Raw genomic sequence first — 19,315 nt, 5'->3', positions numbered from 1 at the left:
AGAGGTTTTCCATAGACATTCAAACCTTTTGACGATTAAGATTTACCAATTTGATGAGTACTAGCTTTTACTTCAACTTCTGTTTAGTTACTAATGCTGATTTGGCAGCAATCAACCTTCTCTTAAAGCCTGCATTTCCATCCTCAATAATACCAGCGCTTATTTAACCCCAATAGCCATACATACATCTAGCACATTTCTTTTGGTTCCATTGAAGCGTTTCCCAGAAACACATAAGAACCAGCGAAAGAAAAAGAAAACAAATACGTCCCACATCGAAGAAATTCCATCTTTTCGTCACTTAATAACCAGATGCCTAGGAGCAGCCGATCGCCGAGCTTGGTCGCGCGAGCTTGTGACCCGAGTGGGGGTATTAAAGTGTTGGAACGTTGGATTGGCCCAGATGGTAGGCCTTGTGGAGCTAATCACCGGCCTGCCCATTCCAAGCGGAGAGCTGTGCCATGTGGTTTGAGCGGAGGCCTGGACCACTTGGCTCCTAGAGTGGAGGATACTGCGTGAGGCTGGCTTGACAGAGCAACGAGAACTTCCCGCTCCTTGCAGTGGAAGGATAACAGGCTAGAGCTGCACGAGTCCACTATTGCCAAATGGGTCATCCTAATTGGACCAACACTTTTGCAAAGATAATAAAGCGTTGAGTTTTCCCAATACTTGCAATCAAAAGAAAATCTCCAAAAAAAATAAATAAAGGAACGGTAAGCACCAAGTTTTTCCAATTTTCAAATACTATTTCACCGAAATTCTCTTCACATTTGGTTTTTGAGCGATTAAAAGTCTAATACCTACACACATTTTCAAGTTTACTCTTTCTTTATCAGCCCTATTAAATGAAATGCCAAATATATGCTTGAAGTTTTGTATCATTGTTTACTAAAAATAACTCTTATTGCATCTTAGAGAAGACATCAACCCTCTAAAAAATCAATTTAATGATTGCAAAAAATGCACAACATGACATACCAAACTACATTGTAGATGTAGTGGTAGAGAGACATCTCAAAAAAAAGATTTGATTCAAAGAAAGTTTTTTACTTTTCAAATAAAATCGACCTCAAGACATAAAACGAAAAAAAAGAACCAAAAATAAAACTTTGCATAAGATAATTTGGGAAAGAGATGGATTAAAAGAAGGGACAATTTAAGTGTCATGAGAAGGATATATAATTAAAAGATGAGACTTTCCACTTTTATTTAAGAAAAAAAAAGATGGCTTTTAATGGGCAAAAAATTTGTTGCAGGAGTGTCACAGCCCGAATGGTTCTCTCTCTTATGGCTTACAACCAATGTTTTCAGAACCGGACCAGATCGGCCGGTTCGACCGCAAACCGGCCATGTCACCGGTCCGGTCTAATGCTAAAGCCGGAAGTTCATGGAAAACCGTTGAAAATCGAACGAACCGTGAACCGGGGGTTTTTAAAATTCTTCAACAAAATATCATGGAAAACCGTTGAAAATCGGACGAACCGTGAACCGGGGGTTTTTTAAATTCTTCAACAAAATATCAAGAATGGTGTAACTAAGATTCGAACCTGGGTCTCCAAGTTTGGATATAACAATCTTACCGCTAAACTGTAGTTAAGTTTGTTGAGAATTTTACTTGACTAAAAAATATATTAAAACATCAAGTTCTTCTCTTTTTTTTTTTTCAATTTTTTCTTCTTAACCATTTTTAACCCAAATATCCACAACAAGATTTTCTCAAGTCTTCACCATTATTATCAGGTTATTATCTTTAGCAGATTGTAAACAAGTTGAAAATTTCAACTTTTTTTGTTTTCCAACATCTTAGTAAGTTTAATTTTTTTCTTTTCAAGGTTTTTTTTCTATATTATTATCTTTAGTTGATTTTTTGCATTTTCTTCTTTTTCCCCTCAATTTTCATATGTTTTCCTCACAATTTAAGTGTCATGAGAACTTTAGCTGATGCTAATCAATCAAATTTCAACAACAAAAAAGTTCAAGATTAAAATAACGATTGTCACCAAATCATTGTCGCAACCCAAAAGATAGTAGTAAATCTGTTTCAGTTTTATCATGAAGATTAGCCAAAGTCTGCAACAGATTAGAAAAAGAAAATTAGTGAAACACACAAGTTACCAAAATCAATCCAAAGATTACTTGAAAAGGAATGAGTTCAGTTGACTAAAGTGGCTTACTATTTGTTTTTCTACACACATTCATTAATGAGGACGGAGAAAGATGGAAAAAAATTAAGTAGATTGAGGATGAATGGCATGTCTTTTTTGTTCTTTGTACCCTTCTCTTGAAAAAAAATGCCAATTTTGGTTTAAAGCTTGGATTAAATATTTATCAAGACTGAGCTAAAACAAACATTTTTCAAGACAAATTCGAATTGCTTGAATTTTTTACATGTAAATTTTAAAAACAACGTTAATTGAGCCAAAGTTCAAACAGAATAGAGTTAATTCTATTTTGCGTCTTTCAACTATAACCAAATTCTCTCTTTAGTACTTAAATTTTAAAATGAGATATTTTAGTTTTTAAACTATAAAATTGGTCTAACTTAGGCATACAATTAGATACTTTAGTCCCGTTTTAACTTCAAACAGTATAAATAGCTATGAGCTGGATTACTGGGCAAGGTCACAATTCACAAATAGTTAGTCCTTCTGTCAGGAAGGGATCCAAAACAAAAATAGTTTGAGCTTATGTTGCTACACATGGCGTCGCCCGGACTCGAACCGGAGACCTTCAGTGTGTTAGACTGACGTGATAACCAACTACACCACGACACCAGATGTTTGAACTGCTGTCTTATCCTCATAAGGAATCAGAATTGAGATAACAAAAGCGGTTTTTGATCAAGTAACTTAATTACCAAGAGATGTATTTCGATAAGATAGCCAGTCCAACGTCTGGTGTCGTGGTGTAGTTGGTTATCACGTCAGTCTAACACACTGAAGGTCTCCGGTTCGAGTCCGGGCGACGCCATCTGTAACAACATTTAGCGCAAACTACATTTTTTCTGGATCCCTTCCTGACAGAAGGACTAACTATTTGTGAATTGTGACCTTGCCGAGTAATCCAGCTCATAGCTATTTACACCTAAACCTTTTTATTCCCTTTGTGGCAAATAGTAAAATTGATCGTTTGATATCTTTGAAAATACACTATTATGCCATGTGAATTGTGATTCAATTTGGCCCAAGAAAATGATGGTATTGATAGGTTGGGTGCCCTTCCAGATGATGTTCTCCATCACATCATGTCCTTTCTTGACACAAAAGATGCTGCAGCCGCCTGTGTGTTATCCACTAGATGGAGAAATTTTTTCAGCTGGTGGAAAGATTTCAGATGAAGAATTCCCGTTCTCCATCTCAATATTAATGGACCACCAGACCCAGTTCTGCATTGGATGATAGTGATGGGGAGTTCTCTGAATCTTTAAGTATCGGTTACGAGGTGATTCTACAAAGAAACAGGGCTCCTATTAGAAAATTGAGTGTCTGCGTCGATAGGCTGGTGGAACGATTTCAGATGGCGCTCGAATTCTTTATATCTGCTGCACTTGATATTGTTGTGTCCCATAACTTGACATGGGACTTGATATTGTTGTGTCCCATAATACTACAGGACGATTGTTTCCTATAGAAATATTCATTTGCAAAACTCTGGTAACTGTGAAACTATCATGGCAAGTGAATCTTCTTGTTCCCAGTTCAGTTTTTTTGCCAAATCTCAAGGTGTTGCACTTGACAGGACCTGTGGGATTAGTAGACGAAAATTACTTTCCAAGACTTATTCGTGGTTGCCCATCTCTTGAAGAATTGTATTTAGTTTTCCATATGTTGATTTATCTAGTCCTTCATTGAAAAAACTTAGGACTTACTGTTGGTGTATTTTAATAAAATCTTAATTTTTTCCTTGACCAAATCTTTACAAGGAGTTATAATAATTTATTTTGGAAGTTATTTGAATTATAATTGTGGGAGTTTCATTACAAGGAGTTATAATAATTTATTTGGGAGTTATGGGAATTATAATAGTGGGAGTTACAATGCATTTTAAATGGAGTTATTATACAATTATTTAAATTAGAGTTACAAATGAATTATTGTTTCAAATGAGGATTTATAACCCATTCAAATGTGGATTAATTTTTTAGGTTACAAATTTTACCAATTGACTACAATTTAATATGGGAAAACCGTTACACATTTTCAACCCTTTTTTCTTAAGGTTTTGTAGCCTATAAATAGTGAAATTCTTTGGAGAATTTTGAGATACATTTCTCTCAATAAAAGATCATTCTAAATTCTATTTTCCTCACACTCATTTCTTTCTCCCTCATTCTATTTTCTTTGGGCAAAGTAAGATATCGGGAAGCTTTTGCTTCTCTTGGTTATGCAGATCAAAGGGAAGCAACAACTATAGAGTTGGGCTGTTGTATCCTGGAGGCGGCGCGCTAGACCTTCTGCATCGGTTTAAAAAATACCGTAGGGGCGCGTATCGTCTTAAAGAGAGCGTTTAACGCGCCTCAGCCCTACCGAACTTTTTAGTAGCTGTCAATTCAAGGTGGTCGGATTGAAGATCAGAAGCTGTTCATCCAATAATTTTAAGATCTAGTTCGCGCATCAACCCATGCCAAAATAACTTTGATGGTACAAATTATTTGCATTTATTAATGCAATATTGAGGTATGAGATTTTGTGAATTTCTTTGTTAAATTTTTACCAAAGAAATTACTATTACTTATATGATTAATTTGGTCTAGAACCAACAATTTTAAGACGATAAGCCTCTTCACATAAGATAAGGTTATCGTTGCATGTTTTGCTTCTAAATAATCAAATCATAAAACTAACATAATCCCGACGATGAGAATCTTACATGGTGCATAACATAATCGGGACAAACTTTAATAAACAAGATATTTCATGTGAATGGTCATAATTATAGACTGAGACTAGAAAGGATAATATCCATTGATTTTATGTGCTTTGGAGTCTGGTATCAATATTGTGTATGTGCCTATAAATAATTCGCAATATATGCCCATTCTACTTGCTCCTATTTTAAAAAAAAAACTTTATATTCAAAGTTTTTGAACTGGTTGTGAAATTGCTAAGTAATTTTAGATGTGTCCTGTTTATCTATGCACATGAAATCTAGTGATGAGGTTTTAAGAATAAGTAATTGACTAAAGAATGCAATGCATTTTATTATTGCCTAATCGCATTCAAATTTAAAAAGTTCATTACTTTAATGTGTACGATCTCATAGGTTTGAAGTATGCCTAAAAGACTTGTATATGAGTATTTTCTTGGTTTTGGTTTTCAACGTGATTGCAAAAGAAAAAATTGCTGTACAAAAGTACAAGTCTTATAACATTATAGTTCAAACAATTGTAAACCAGTTGGCCATTAACTTGAATTGAACTGTAGTCGAGATACACCAAACATGATGCATGTATAACTTGGAGTCAAGTTCAATTTCCAAGTCTGCAGACAACCTCATTTTTAAACAATGATGATCTCAAAATATATGAATGACTTTGCAACTATTTAGTTGTTGAATGTGTGTGATTTAAAAAAAAAAAAAAAAAGGTCAAGTTTCTTGTTGATGTTAATGTGTGGTTTGTACCCACTAAGATAGTTCTTATGCTTGTGTACTACTTTGAGTGTCTATCATTTTGAGTACCTAGAACACTATTTCTGCACTATCTTAACATATGAACTCCATGAGTACTCTTGAATGAATAATTGTTAGAAATAACGGGGGTATGTAATTACATGATAATATTGCGTTCTTCAATTGAGTGCATGACTATGACACGTTGAAAAATAGTTCATGTAATTTGAAATACTATGCAGATAAATATCTAAATAGTATCTGCAGAATTGAATGAATCATTTGCTAATGCTTTACCACTATGTGTTTTTTAAAAAAAAAATGTCAAATGTATTCTATATGCTAATATACGGTACTTTATTGGTTATCAATATAAATTTCATCTTTTATTAGATTTTTTTGTGGCATATACTCCCAATGATTTTGCACAAGGTAATGTTGCCTAAAAGTGTAATTGTTACCTCTGTTTTCAGTCTTAAATTAGTGAGTACTATTTTGCAATTCCTTCTAGTTTGTTGAAAAAGTTTAAACTTGGGAGGTTGTTAATTTTTGTGATGTTAAAAGCTACTGAATAGTACTCCAGGCACTTGATATGGATTGGTTATGATAAATAGTGGGGGTGTCCAAATCCAATGGCTAATATAGAATGTGACTTTTAAATGCTATATGCATTTATTTTACCATCTTAACACAGACTTTGAAATTTGATTGTGAGATTATCTTCAGAATTATATTATGAGTTTCTTATTCCTTGGTTTGAGTGTGCAGATTAGTGGTGATCAATAAATGATGCGTAATGCCAAGGTTTTAAAAACACGATGGTAATAGAAGTGGTGGAAAAAAAATAAAGGTGATATCATTTTATTACACAATTTATGAGTATAACTTTTGAATTTATTTTGACTCTTATTTTGAGTTGTACAGACTAGCACTCACTAAAAAGTATGATCTGATGTGAAGGTATTCGAAATATTTTCTTGGTATTTTTTGCAAAAGCAATATTAACCATGAAGATTTTGAGAATGGCTTCTAGTGCACTACTAGATTACTGCCCATTGAGAAATTGAATATGAGTAAATATATGCCTATATTATTTGGCAAATATAAATGGATGAGAAATTTTCTCACCAAAGATTGGTTCAATATAGTTGAACCACTAAGAGAGATTATTTTAAAATAAATTCGGGGATATCATATCTTTGCTATTTTATTGTGTAAAATCTCAAGCTTGAGTCAAAGATATGATACACATCAAGGGGAATGGGACTTGAGGCCAAAATTTTAAATTGGAACCATCTATGAGGATACAACTGCCTAGAGACTGGAGATCCCAAGAACTAGGTCAGAGACAAACGAAACATAGAATGGTTTGGGTGAAAAGCATGCATATATTATAAAATTGTTAAATCCCTTCCCATGGTGTAGAGCATGCTCGTGATTCTATGACGAAGGAAAGGTTAAGATTTGATAGAAATCTTTTAATGAGTTCTATAGCCCTTTATGGGTGGAATGCCTTAGTCATAGGGGTATTCTTGATAGACTCACCTGTATGAGTGTGGAAGTAAAGGCCACTTCCTATGAGAATTTGGCTAATTCTCTAAAACACTCATGAATCTGGGATAAAGCACAAGGCCGTAATGTGCTGGCTTAAGAAGCTTGTTAATTAATATCTTGAATATCATGTGTGTGACATAATCTTACATATCTTAAAGTAGTCTTAGTTTCAAGGCTATAGTCCACTTTGACTCTAATATGGAGATTATGGAAACACTTAATGAAGGTTTCAAGGCAATGCCACTTTCATTATGCATGATGTTCTCACTTTGTCCAAATCTTTATTCTTCCCAAATTTTATTAAAATAAGTGGGGGAATGTTGGTGTATTTTATTAATTTTTTCCTTGACCAAATCTTTACAAGGAGTTATAATAATTTATTTTGGAAGTTATTTGAATTATAATTGTGGGAGTTTCATTACAAGGAGTTATAATAATTTATTTGGGAGTTATGGGAATTATAATAGTGGGAGTTACAATGCATTTTAAATGGAGTTATTATACAATTATTTAAATTAGAGTTACAAATGAATTATTGTTTCAAATGAGGATTTATAACCCATTCAAATGTGGATTAATTTTTTAGGTTTCAAATTTTACCAATTGACTACAATTTAATATGGGAAAACCGTTACACATTTTCAACCCTTTTTTCTTAAGGTTTTGTAGCCTATAAATAGTGAAATTCTTTGGAGAATTTTGAGATACATTTCTCTCAATAAAAGATCATTCTAAATTCTATTTTCCTCACACTCATTTCTTTCTCCCTCATTCTATTTTCTTTGGGCAAAGTAAGATATCGGGAAGCTTCTGCTTCTCTTGGTTATGCAGATCAAAGGGAAGCAACAACTATAGAGTTGGGCTGTTGTATCTTGGAGGCGGCGCGCTAGACCTTCTGCATCGGTTTAAAAAATACCGTAGGGGCGCGTATCGTCTTAAAGAGAGCGTTTAACGCGCCTCAGCCCTACCGAACTTTTTAGTAGCTGTCAATTCAAGGTGGTCGGATTGAAGATCAGAAGCTGTTCATCCAATAATTTTAAGATCTAGTTCGCGCATCAACCCATGCCAAAATAACTTTGATGGTACAAATTATTTGCATTTATTAATGCAATATTGAGGTATGAGATTTTGTGAATTTCTTTGTTAAATTTTTACCAAAGAAATTACTATTACTTATATGATTAATTTGGTCTAGAACCAACAATTAATCATATAAGTAATAGTAATTTCTTTGGTAAAAATTTAACAAAGAAATTCACAAAATCTCATACCTCAATATTGCATTAATAAATGCAAATAATTTGTACCATCAAAGTTATTTTGGCATGGGTTGATGCGCGAACTAGATCTTAAAATTATTGGATGAACAGCTTCTGATCTTCAATCCGACCACCTTGAATTGACAGCTACTAAAAAGTTCGGTAGGGCTGAGGCGCGTTAAACGCTCTCTTTAAGACGATACGCGCCCCTACGGTATTTTTTAAACCGATGCAGAAGGTCTAGCGCGCCGCCTCCATGATACAACAGCCCAACTCTATAGTTGTTGCTTCCCTTTGATCTGCATAACCAAGAGAAGCAGAAGCTTCCCGATATCTTACTTTGCCCAAAGAAAATAGAATGAGGGAGAAAGAAATGAGTGTGAGGAAAATAGAATTTAGAATGATCTTTTATTGAGAGAAATGTATCTCAAAATTCTCCAAAGAATTTCACTATTTATAGGCTACAAAACCTTAAGAAAAAAGGGTTGAAAATGTGTAACGGTTTTCCCATATTAAATTGTAGTCAATTGGTAAAATTTGTAACCTAAAAAATTAATCCACATTTGAATGGGTTATAAATCCTCATTTGAAACAATAATTCATTTGTAACTCTAATTTAAATAATTGTATAATAACTCCATTTAAAATGCATTGTAACTCCCACTATTATAATTCCCATAACTCCCAAATAAATTATTATAACTCCTTGTAATGAAACTCCCACAATTATAATTCAAATAACTTCCAAAATAAATTATTATAACTCCTTGTAAAGATTTGGTCAAGGAAAAAATTAATAAAATACACCAACATTCCCCCACTTATTTTAATAAAATTTGAGAAGAATAAAGATTTGGACAAAGTGAGAACATCATGCATAATGAAAGTGGCATTGCCTTGAAACCTTCATTTAGTGTTTCCATAATCTCCATATTAGAGTCAAAGTGGACTATAGCCTTGAAACTAAGACTACTTTAAGATATGTAAGATTATGTCACACACATGATATTCAAGATATTAATTAACAAGCTTCTTAAGCCAGCACATTACGGCCTTGTGCTTCATCCCAGATTCATGAGTGTTTTAGAGAATTAGCCAAATTCTCATAGGAAGCGGCCTTTACTTCCACACTCATATAGGTGAGTGTAACAGTCTTGAGTATCTTGAAGTCAGCGGTTTTGGAAATCATAAGTTTATGCTAAATGTCCTGAGACTCAAGAGATTTGGAGTGTGAAATTGATGCTCAAAGAGTAACGTTCATTCAAGAACTGAAGTCTCTTGTTAGAGCCACAATTTCATTGTCGCATCTCCACGCAGAAGGAACTGAAAGTGGCTTGTTTTTTCGTAGTCAGCATTCTTTTGAGCTTATTAATTGGTTACAAAGTGTGAAGTCACTTGACCTATGTCACCACTCCCTGCAGGTATATATGCCTTCATTTTACTTCTTTCTTCTCATCTGCAGGCTTTTCCTTTGACTTGTGGACTAATTGGACATTTATACTTTCAAGCAATAAGTTTTCTTAAATGTTCTGTTCATTTGACTGTAGGCTCTCCATTATTCTCGACAGTTGTTGCCAGCTTTCGAAAACATGACAACTGTGTTGCTTGAAGCTCCTTGGAATGATGTTTTTTATCATACAAATTTGTGGACAATGTTACCCGCATTACTTCAAAGAGCCCCTAATCTTGAGGTGCTTATCTTCCGTCAAGTGAGTTATTATGAGCTTCTTTATGACATATTTCATTGCACTATATGTCTGCAGTCCCTATTTGATCTTCTTTAATCCACAGGTCTTTAGGAATGATTTTGGTGGAATCAAAGAATTCGGGTGCATCTTGGCAGAGGCTATTCCTATATGCATCGTTGAACGTCATAGGGAGATAGAAATCAGAGAATTCTATGGGGAGGAATATGAAATCAAGCTAGTGCAGTATTTCTTGCAGAACGGGAAGTCTTTGAAAAAGATTACTCTTTGTGGAGTTAGGCAGCAGTCAAAGACGTTATCGGATGGTTGTAATAAGATATTGTCATTCAACAAATCCTCAGAGGTCTGCCAGATTGTGTTCTTCAACAAATCGTAGAACAGGAATTCTCGTTTTTCTGGTATTCTTTTCAGCTAGACTGGATCGTCTGCATCCAGAAATGGAGTATAATCTCACTTGAAAACTGGCATAGAAATATCTGCTATTTTATGTAAGATGAGCAGTTCTGAGTTAGTTTATGCCATCCGACTGTTTTGCAGCTTCCTTTGAAGGTAATACAATGGAAAGAGGAATCAAACCCTCTTTTCTTTATGGACAATGAATATGGAGAACCTCCTATTTTGTACTTAGTTCTGTTCAGTCACCAAAAGAAAAGGAAGAAAAAAATTTCATGGTTCTCAGCTTTGTTTTCCTATTCTTATTTTGGCAACAAAACAATCGCTGCAGCACATGCCAAAAGATGTGAATGCCTTCATACCTTTTGGCAAATGAACACTTTTTTTATTTGCATAAATGAGATGCTTCGAAGTTGAGATCTCTTACTTGCATTTCCATTCCTATACTATCCAATCCAACCCTCCCCCTCTCCCCCCACCCCAAAAATAAAGGAAGAGGGGCAAGAACAGTTCCTAGTAGCAATCCTTCCCGGCAGTTCATGGCCAAGATTTGGCCAAAAAAAATATAATGTCTATATTTCATCTTGTACCTCGTTTTTTACATCATGTGTGGGGCCTACAAAATTTTATTCTATAGTTACACGACGTTGAAATGAGTTACGTCGTGTGTAGAAAGAGTTACGCAGTGTGCATTTTACATATAACCTTCTGCAACCATTTCTGCCCCTTGTTCAAAAATAAAGCAAATGAACACCTTATTTGTTTTATTAGCAAAAATGATAGCTACCTGACAAAAATACGGTGGAAGTGAGTACTCTATTTTAACAGTTGTTACTTTGGGCTTTAGCATTGCAATGAAACAAAACTCAAACAACACATGGAAAACAACCAATCCTAAGGGTCCGTTTGTTTCAGTGTAAAAGTTTTTTCCCAAGGAAAACATTTTCAGTGAAAAACATTCATCAGCGGAAAAAAAATTATTTCCCTTCATTCTCAAGTGTTTGGTGCACTTTTGAAAAATGTTCTTCGAAGCCAAAACCCACAAGATTGTTCCCCTCAAAGATTCGTCAGTCTCCTTCTGCCAATGACCAGAACTCCATCCATACCTATATCAATTCACTACCCCAATCCAAATACTTCAAATTCCAAAAAATTAGATCATACTCCATGACCAGGAAATCCATAGTATTGCAAACCCCTTACCATTACAGATCATACTAATTACCTAATCACTGCGTCAATGGAAATTGCATCAAGAATGAGATTCTTGTCATTGATAGAGTTCTACCGGATGAAACACTTCACTGATGCTTACAAATAGTACTAAGAAAGATAAGGAAGACGGGGAGGCAGCTATAGGTCTAAGTTAGCCACAATAGATAATTTTGAGCCATGATCTGAAAAATTTCGGTTTAGTCATTTTAGTCCTGATGGCGTAAAAGATTTTTCACGGGAAAAAATTCTCAATCTTTTTGGCTGCCAAACACCAGAATTTCCTGACAAATATTTTCTGGAAAATATTTTTCTGTTCTAACAAACAGACCCCAAGGATTTGTTATACGGTCGAGCAATATCTTCGAACGGTTCCGAAATTAGAGGATCCTAGACTCCTAGTTCAGATTATATATCATTAACTAATGAAGTCGATGCCTGTTAGGTATTCATATCTATCTTTTACTGTTGACGAATAAGAAATTATCAGTTCCCAAGAGTGTAGGGAGAGAGTGAGTGGTCAAGGGAAGAAGAGGAGGATCATAATATTCAGATCTTTTTTTTCTTTTTCTCTTTTCTGATTCAGTAATTTTATAGCCTCTGAATTTGGAATTGTACATAAATCAGCTGCAGTTAATGATTTCAGAGCAGCCATGAAAAGCATACAGCCACCCCACAATTTGCAGCCCACGGGTTTCACCATAGAAGCAGGTTCAATATTCAATTTTTTATGGTTTTGTAAAAGGATTCCTTATGCATTCATGCATGCAAGTAAATGATAAATGATTTAACCCCAAATTCTTGAAGAGATTCGTTTTAGTTCATTCCTGAACTGTGGTTAGGAAATATTGAGAAAAAACATAAGATGGGCTTAAAACAGAGTCGAGAAATGGAACGAAAATGGAAAATCTCAGAAATGGATAATGTTGATAGGTTGAGTGCCCTTCCAGATGATTTTCTCTACGAAATTCTGTCACTTCTTCCTGCAAAAGATGCTGTAGCCTTCTTAATTGTATCCACCAAATGGAGAAAACTATTCACTTCAGTTCCTGATACTAATTTCTGCGTAAATGGACTGAACGATCCTGATGATCCTGATCCTTGTAGTGTAAGGAGTTTCCGGGACGAGATACATGTTGGTTGTCGAATACTTGCACTTCGAACTGGTGCTCCTTTAAGAAAATTTCAACTTCATATTAAACAGTATGTGGGAAGGTTTGCGTCTGCAGTTGAATTGTTTATATTGAAGGCACTTGCGAATGACAGATAAAACCTTAGTCACCACTTGATATATGCTATGTATGTAAGATGCACTTTGCATTAGAATCCTATGGGCAGAGCATTCTATATCAAGTTCAATACCAATGATGCAAATGTTAGTGGTAGGAAGTTCTAAGCCAATTTACCTACTTCAATTTTGGTCAAGTTTTGCAGCAAAGGCAGAAGATATTTAAAGAGAACACCTAATTGCTAACCATTTTAGGAAATCCTGGAGCTCCCAAAGAAGAAAAATGGGGTGACAAGGCTGGAGTCAAGCTCACGCAAAAGGGTCAAGTAAAAAGTCCTATTCTAGTTATTGCAAAGAAACTAGTACTGGAAGGCACATGAGGTACTAGCCAACTGTTAAGTTGTCGGATGGCCTATGGGCAGCTATTCCTAATAGATATTGGCGTCTCAAAAGTTGGAGAAAGACCAACTGCATTATGGATCAACAACTATGCAGTCCAAGAAATTTTCAAGCTACTTCAATAATAGAAATTTTCAAGCTACTTCAATAACAGAACAAGATACAAATCAGGATCAATGAACTAGTAAAATGAATTCAGGTCCTACCTACAAATCCTAGCGTAAAAGCATTCTGGGTAATTTGATAACCATTCAGACAATGAACTAGTGCAAAGATGACTAAAAAGCCACTCTTCTTCACAATAAACTCAATTACAGCAAGAATTCTTGTAGCCAGAAGAGAAGGCACATATTTGTAAAGAAAGTGAAATTTGAAAATGCACCATAAAATAAATAGAACCAGAAAATTCAGCAAGAAGACAGTAAATGCAGTAAAAAGAAACCCAAAAAGAAAGTAATAAAAAAAATTTCAAGCGATCATCTAAGTTTTTCCTTGCCAGAACTCCTCTTGGCTGCCGCCTTAACCTTCTCGATATACCCTTCAATAGGAGGTGAAAATTGGCCATAAATCAATTCGCCGGAAAGGGTGTCAAATTGGGGACCAAAGCAGCAGCCTTCAGACCCTCGGGTAATGCCTCAATAGCTTCTTTCTTACACCTCAAGAATGCAGACTCAGCAGCCTGTCTAGCTCTATGCTTCCTCATCAGAACCCTGCTATACTCCTTGGCAAGCCCAGCGTAATCAGAACCCTGCTATACTCATCAACCAAGTGTAATCATTACCTTACTTTTCAGCCCCATCTTTTCTCTCTCAGCTTCCCTAGCTTTTTCCTTATGCTTCAAGAATCTGATTGGGGAAGTCAAAGCCAAGCACTCGTCGACCAATTCATCAAATTCAGATTTTTTTCTAGGCCCACCTTCTTTTTGATTCGAATCACCCGACCCAGTTCCTTTATTGGTTGTTACCTTCGATCTCTTCAATGGCTGTGATCCTTTGATTTTAGATTTCCCTTTTGCAGTTCCGCTGACTAAGCATCTTTGTAGAGATTGATAACTCAAAAACTCCAAACAAGCGTATGATGAGCCTAAAGATCTCATTTTTCTAGCCTCAGCTATTCGCACCATTCTTTTGCAGTTACAAAAGGTCCAATTTTCTGGGTCTAACGGCGGCGAAGGGAATGAGGAACGGCAATTTTGTTACCAGAGTCGAGGTTCTCTGAGGCAGCCGAAGAGTGGCAGAGGAATGAATCCAATTAAAATTTTAGTTATAGGGGGCAAAAAAAGTAGCACCCAAAATGAATGTCGAGTTGGGTGATAATTTTTAGCAAGGCACCGCCTGGGCTACCCTCTGTCACCCATCTTGCTCCTGCCCCATGTCCCACGCCGTCTCCGGAGAAGAAATAGAGTAATAAAAAAAAGTTATTAATTTTGTCTAAAATGTATAGGTTACCTGGTAGTAATCTTCCTTCAGATGTTGTTGTAAGTAGAAGAACAAGTCCTGAGAGTTGTTGGCGATTTCCAATGAACACCGTCCTCCACCGTTGCACTTCGGGCTGACAGATCTCAAATATTACATTTTTGTCTTCAAATTGGGGAGAATTAAAAATCGGATAGAAGAAAGGGAAAGAAACAAGGGATTCGGTTGTTAGAGGGGTGAAGGATTTTGGCTTTTTTCAGAGAGAGTTAATGTGATTGAAGATTTTAGGAGAGAGAACTCGGATGAACAAAGAGTAAAGTTCAGTGGGTTCATTGGAGTTGTTAGATTTTTTCCCCCAAAAAAATGGCGCTGAAGTGTAGCGCCATTCTCTTTCCCGCATTTGTTTTTCACTTTTTACTTCTATTTGGACGAATTAGAGTGATACGACGTCGTACTCGTCATTTTCTTTGTCACTGTAATGACGTTCCCTACTGCATGTTACATTAACTCTCTGTTGTGACACTTTTAAGAAAATGTCATAGTAAGTGTGTGACTAAAGATCATTTTTGTAGTAGTGACTTCTATGGATTATTTGGTGAATCTGTTGGTTAGTTTGCAAGATTGAGCAAGAAATTAAGAACCCAAAGTTGAAGCTTTTCTCTTGCTCTCTCCATGAAACTCATGGCCTCCCTCTCTCTTTTTCCTCTTAATTTGGCTTTGTTTTTTTTCCTTTCATTTACTAATAACTTAGATATTTAAGCTAAAGTCAAAGATACTTTTTCTCCATCAATCAAAATTGAGCTTAGGAAAATCCTAGAGGCTCTAAGGTTCCTAGTATCTTACTTTGCTAATCCTCACACTATGGCCCCAATAACTTTTAATCTTTGCAACTAACTCCATAGTTCACCAACTAGTTGTCAAAAATTATCGCACGTACCGCACTAGCGGGTCCCGCGTCCAATATACATTACTAATGTCACATGAACTAACTTATACCGGAAAAATGTCTTGGAACTTAATTCCCTTATAAAATAGCTAGAAAATTAATATAATAGAGAAAAGTATAGAAAATGTATGCACGGAATGAAAATAAGGGCTAGAAAATAAGAAAAATGTCTGGTTCTCACCGTTTTTCCTTAACTCGCACATACTAAAGTTTTCACTTATGATTCACTAACTTATTATTATTACTTCTAATCACACACTTTTCTTACCTAATACTCATTCTTATCCACCAAATTTAGTACACATATCTCACCAAGTGATCACACTACCAAAATGCACAAAAAACACACCAAAAACCCTAGTATGCACAAAAAACCCTAACTTATGCCCTTCCTTTAGAAAAATCATAACTTGAGTTATAAGTATCAAAATTTCATACGACTTGGCCTATTAAGAACTAGACTTCACATACTAATAATCTTTAGAAGACACCTCAAAGAAATTCAACTCATAAGTTAGTCCAAATTGAGCCATAATCTACTACAACATTCCTACGTTTACTTGTGTAGGGCAGAATTTTCAGTAAAATTTGCCAATTTTCTAGAATTTATAGAGATTGAATCAAACTCTGAATTTTATATCGAAGGAAACTCTATGAATCTAGTTTCAAACGCAACAAACGGAACTCAATTCTGACTTTCCTGTACGAAGTTATAGCCAATTTTCCAAAGCTGCGCAGAGCCTCCTGCGAAAATTTCCAGATTTTCTACCAACTTGAGATTATGAAACTTTTCTTAACAAAATTCACTCCCTTAGCTCAAATTCAACCATTAAAACAACCAAGAATCTAAGCCAAGTAAGTTCAAATAAGAGCTATAAAGACAAGTAAAATTTCGGGGTCTCACACTCACTTTCCCTTAAAAGAATTTCGTCCTCGAAATTCCTACCTTTACTCGCACAAGTTCAGGGTGTCACTTGAGAGTGATCATAACCTATCTCACACTAATTGTCGGGTATACATATCCCAATAATATGATCCCTTTCAATAGAACTATCAAGTCTGTCCTTACTTATGAGTCACAAAATGGAACTCCTCACTCAAACCCAAGAATAGCCATACGTAGCACACATGATAAGATCCTTACAAGGATTAAACTCCAAACAGGGACAACCATCAAATTTTCAAGTTAGCTATTCACTATAGAAACCCAAGCCAAACATGTATGGAACTAGTCCATGACAACACTCATTAAGCCAATCTCTTCAATCAACTTCTCAGGTCAAATATAGGATCCTCCTAGACGTACTTGGTGGCTAAGGACTCGACGAGACCGCTCATGGTTCTTATTTCCACTGTTTCCATTCATTCCTACATTACAATCAAGCATCAAGAAGAAACTTAAACAAATGAAGCAAGATCTACCACCTAACACTTTAGGGTTTCACACTTAAATACTCGCACTTAAGCCATCACAACTACACTCACTCAATCCGCCCAGGCCAATTCAAACCTAGGCTCTGATACCATCTGTGACGACCCCTCCCAAATTAAAAAAATCACAAGATCTAATCTAGTAAAAAAACCTCCACTATCACAGTAATGGAAATACATAAGTCTACTCGAATATCCGGATGATAACAACATCACCAACATTAACCAAGCAAAATTGCTACAAAATCATCTCCCAAAAACTACAAATATCAAAGAAGTGGATTTGAAAGGGTATTACCAAATGAAGAAGAAATCCAAACTTGAACCAATAGATGGGTAGAGGTTGATGAGAGGATCGCGTGATTAAAATTTTGTCTCAATCGGATTTCGAATCACTATTCGATCAAGGCCTTGAAGTTATTTCTCTCTATAGTTTCTCTCCCCAATTTTCTCTCTCTTCGTTTCTTTTCAATGGTTGGTTGCTGGCTTTTTTCTTTGCTCACAGTTGATGAACCTCGCATTGATCAACGGATCAATTGTAGCTGAAGCTTATATTTCCATTTCCAAGAAAGAAGTCCACGGCTACTAGCAGTAATCATTGGTTTTCTAAGTCAAATTAACTTCAACCAATTGGGCTTTTGTTTACGGGGCTACCAAACCCAACAGTATAGATGCTTTTGACAAATGTCACTTTCACGACTCTCCAAAAATCCTTATATTGGAGGGTACTAGTTCACCTACATTCATGGACAAGAATAATCGCAATGGTAAGTTGGTATTATTGATTGATTACTGAAGGTTTCGACTATCATTTTTTTTAAAAATTTTTCTACTCTTCCTCACACCCTTTTCACTTCCAACTGCTAGACACACGATTCAAATCTTAAACATATCTAGTTTTTAGTACACTCATAGCAGTGTTATCTAATAGTGTAAAGAGTCATATTGCTTTGGCAAAAATTTGCCATTAATCTCAACTACAACGTAAAGTTGAAAGAGAGTTGAAACAAAGCTTGGGATTAGCCAAAAAAAAAATCTTGGGATTAATTAAGGATTGTAACAGTATGTTGTATAATAAAGTAGATTGCTCATGTAAATTAACATTTCTAAAAAGAAAAGTAAAGAAAAAAAATTACAGTAGCACTAGTCATTAATTATAATACTTTGCTTTAGAAATGAATAAAAATTTGTTTAAAGAAGTATATATATCAGGGGAGGGTTGGGTAGGGCAGTAAGGGGGGAGAGATTTTAAATAGGAGATCCTAAATTTAAAACCTCCCACTTAAAAAAAAGTATATAAATCTATTACTATATAATATAATCATATTTCTTCCTTTTTTTGTAATCCCAAAATACCCTCATTAATTTGATTCCATCAACGGATTACTTGTATATAAAAATTCAGACGACTTTAATATTCTCAAATCAATTTATATATACAAAAAATCAATTTCCTACTCGATTAACATCTTATAAATGAAGTTAATTAACCCAAGGAAGTTTTATTCATGATAACTAGGGGATAGGAGTCGAAAAGCATTGGTCCCTAAAAATGTTCGACGAAGTTAATTAGCTGAAGGAAGTTTTATTCAAGGAAACTAGGGAACAGGAGTGGAAGAGCACTAGTCCCTGAAAATCTTCAAAATTCCAAGGGTTTAGTTCTTTTGTCTCATTAACAGGTATGTTGGTAGCAATAGAAGCAATTTGAAGTGGTTGGTTTTCCAGCTTCCAGTTGTTATTAGTGATTTATATGTGTTTGTTATATTGAATGTTCATTAGTTCTCCAAGGTTCCCATTAAAAGTTGGCATTACATGATTTTGATTTTTTCCTCAAGTTTATTAGTCATTAGTCTTGACTGTATATATTCAACTTTGGGATTGGATTATCTACAACTCCTAGAAAGCCTATTTTCAAGGTTGAAACCAGAGCTGAGAAGGAAATAAAAAAGGGCAATGAATCTGCGGGTGATGATAAACAAGATAAAAATAAAAAGACACAAATGGCACTACCTTTCTGATTGATTGGAAGAACAAAACCATTAGCCTTTCCAGATAAGAAAGTAAATATTGTACTAGAATTGAGGAAAAAGAAAGAAAATTAGGATAGCATACTCTATTTATGACTAGCTAATCAAAGTTTAACGCACAATCTTCTGTATACA

At 35.2% G+C, this 19,315-nt stretch overlaps 1 protein-coding gene and 2 non-coding genes across 3 annotated transcripts; 1 reads left to right on the top strand and 2 right to left on the bottom strand.

Annotated features, from left to right (window-relative positions):
• Positions 1 to 2,700: 2,700 nt before the first annotated feature.
• TRNAV-AAC lies at positions 2,701 to 2,774 on the bottom strand. The gene has a single exon. It is a non-coding gene; the product is annotated as a tRNA-Val (tRNA).
• A 122-nt stretch (positions 2,775 to 2,896) lies between these two features.
• On the top strand, positions 2,897 to 2,970 carry TRNAV-AAC. Its single transcript has one exon. It is a non-coding gene; the product is annotated as a tRNA-Val (tRNA).
• Positions 2,971 to 13,929: 10,959 nt separating this feature from the next.
• Positions 13,930 to 14,484, bottom strand: LOC113765743. Its single transcript, XM_027309990.1, has 2 exons — positions 14,143 to 14,484; positions 13,930 to 14,082 (listed from the first exon to the last, which is right to left on the bottom strand). The coding sequence occupies exons 1-2, from the start codon at positions 14,482 to 14,484 to the stop codon at positions 13,930 to 13,932; spliced, it is 495 nt and encodes a 164-aa protein (XP_027165791.1).
• Between the last annotated feature and the right edge of the window lie 4,831 nt (positions 14,485 to 19,315).

This window comes from Coffea eugenioides, chromosome 1, assembly GCF_003713205.1.
Source record: "Coffea eugenioides isolate CCC68of chromosome 1, Ceug_1.0, whole genome shotgun sequence".
NCBI lineage: Eukaryota > Viridiplantae > Streptophyta > Magnoliopsida > Gentianales > Rubiaceae > Coffea > Coffea eugenioides.
This window is presented reverse-complemented; position numbering and strand designations above follow the sequence as displayed.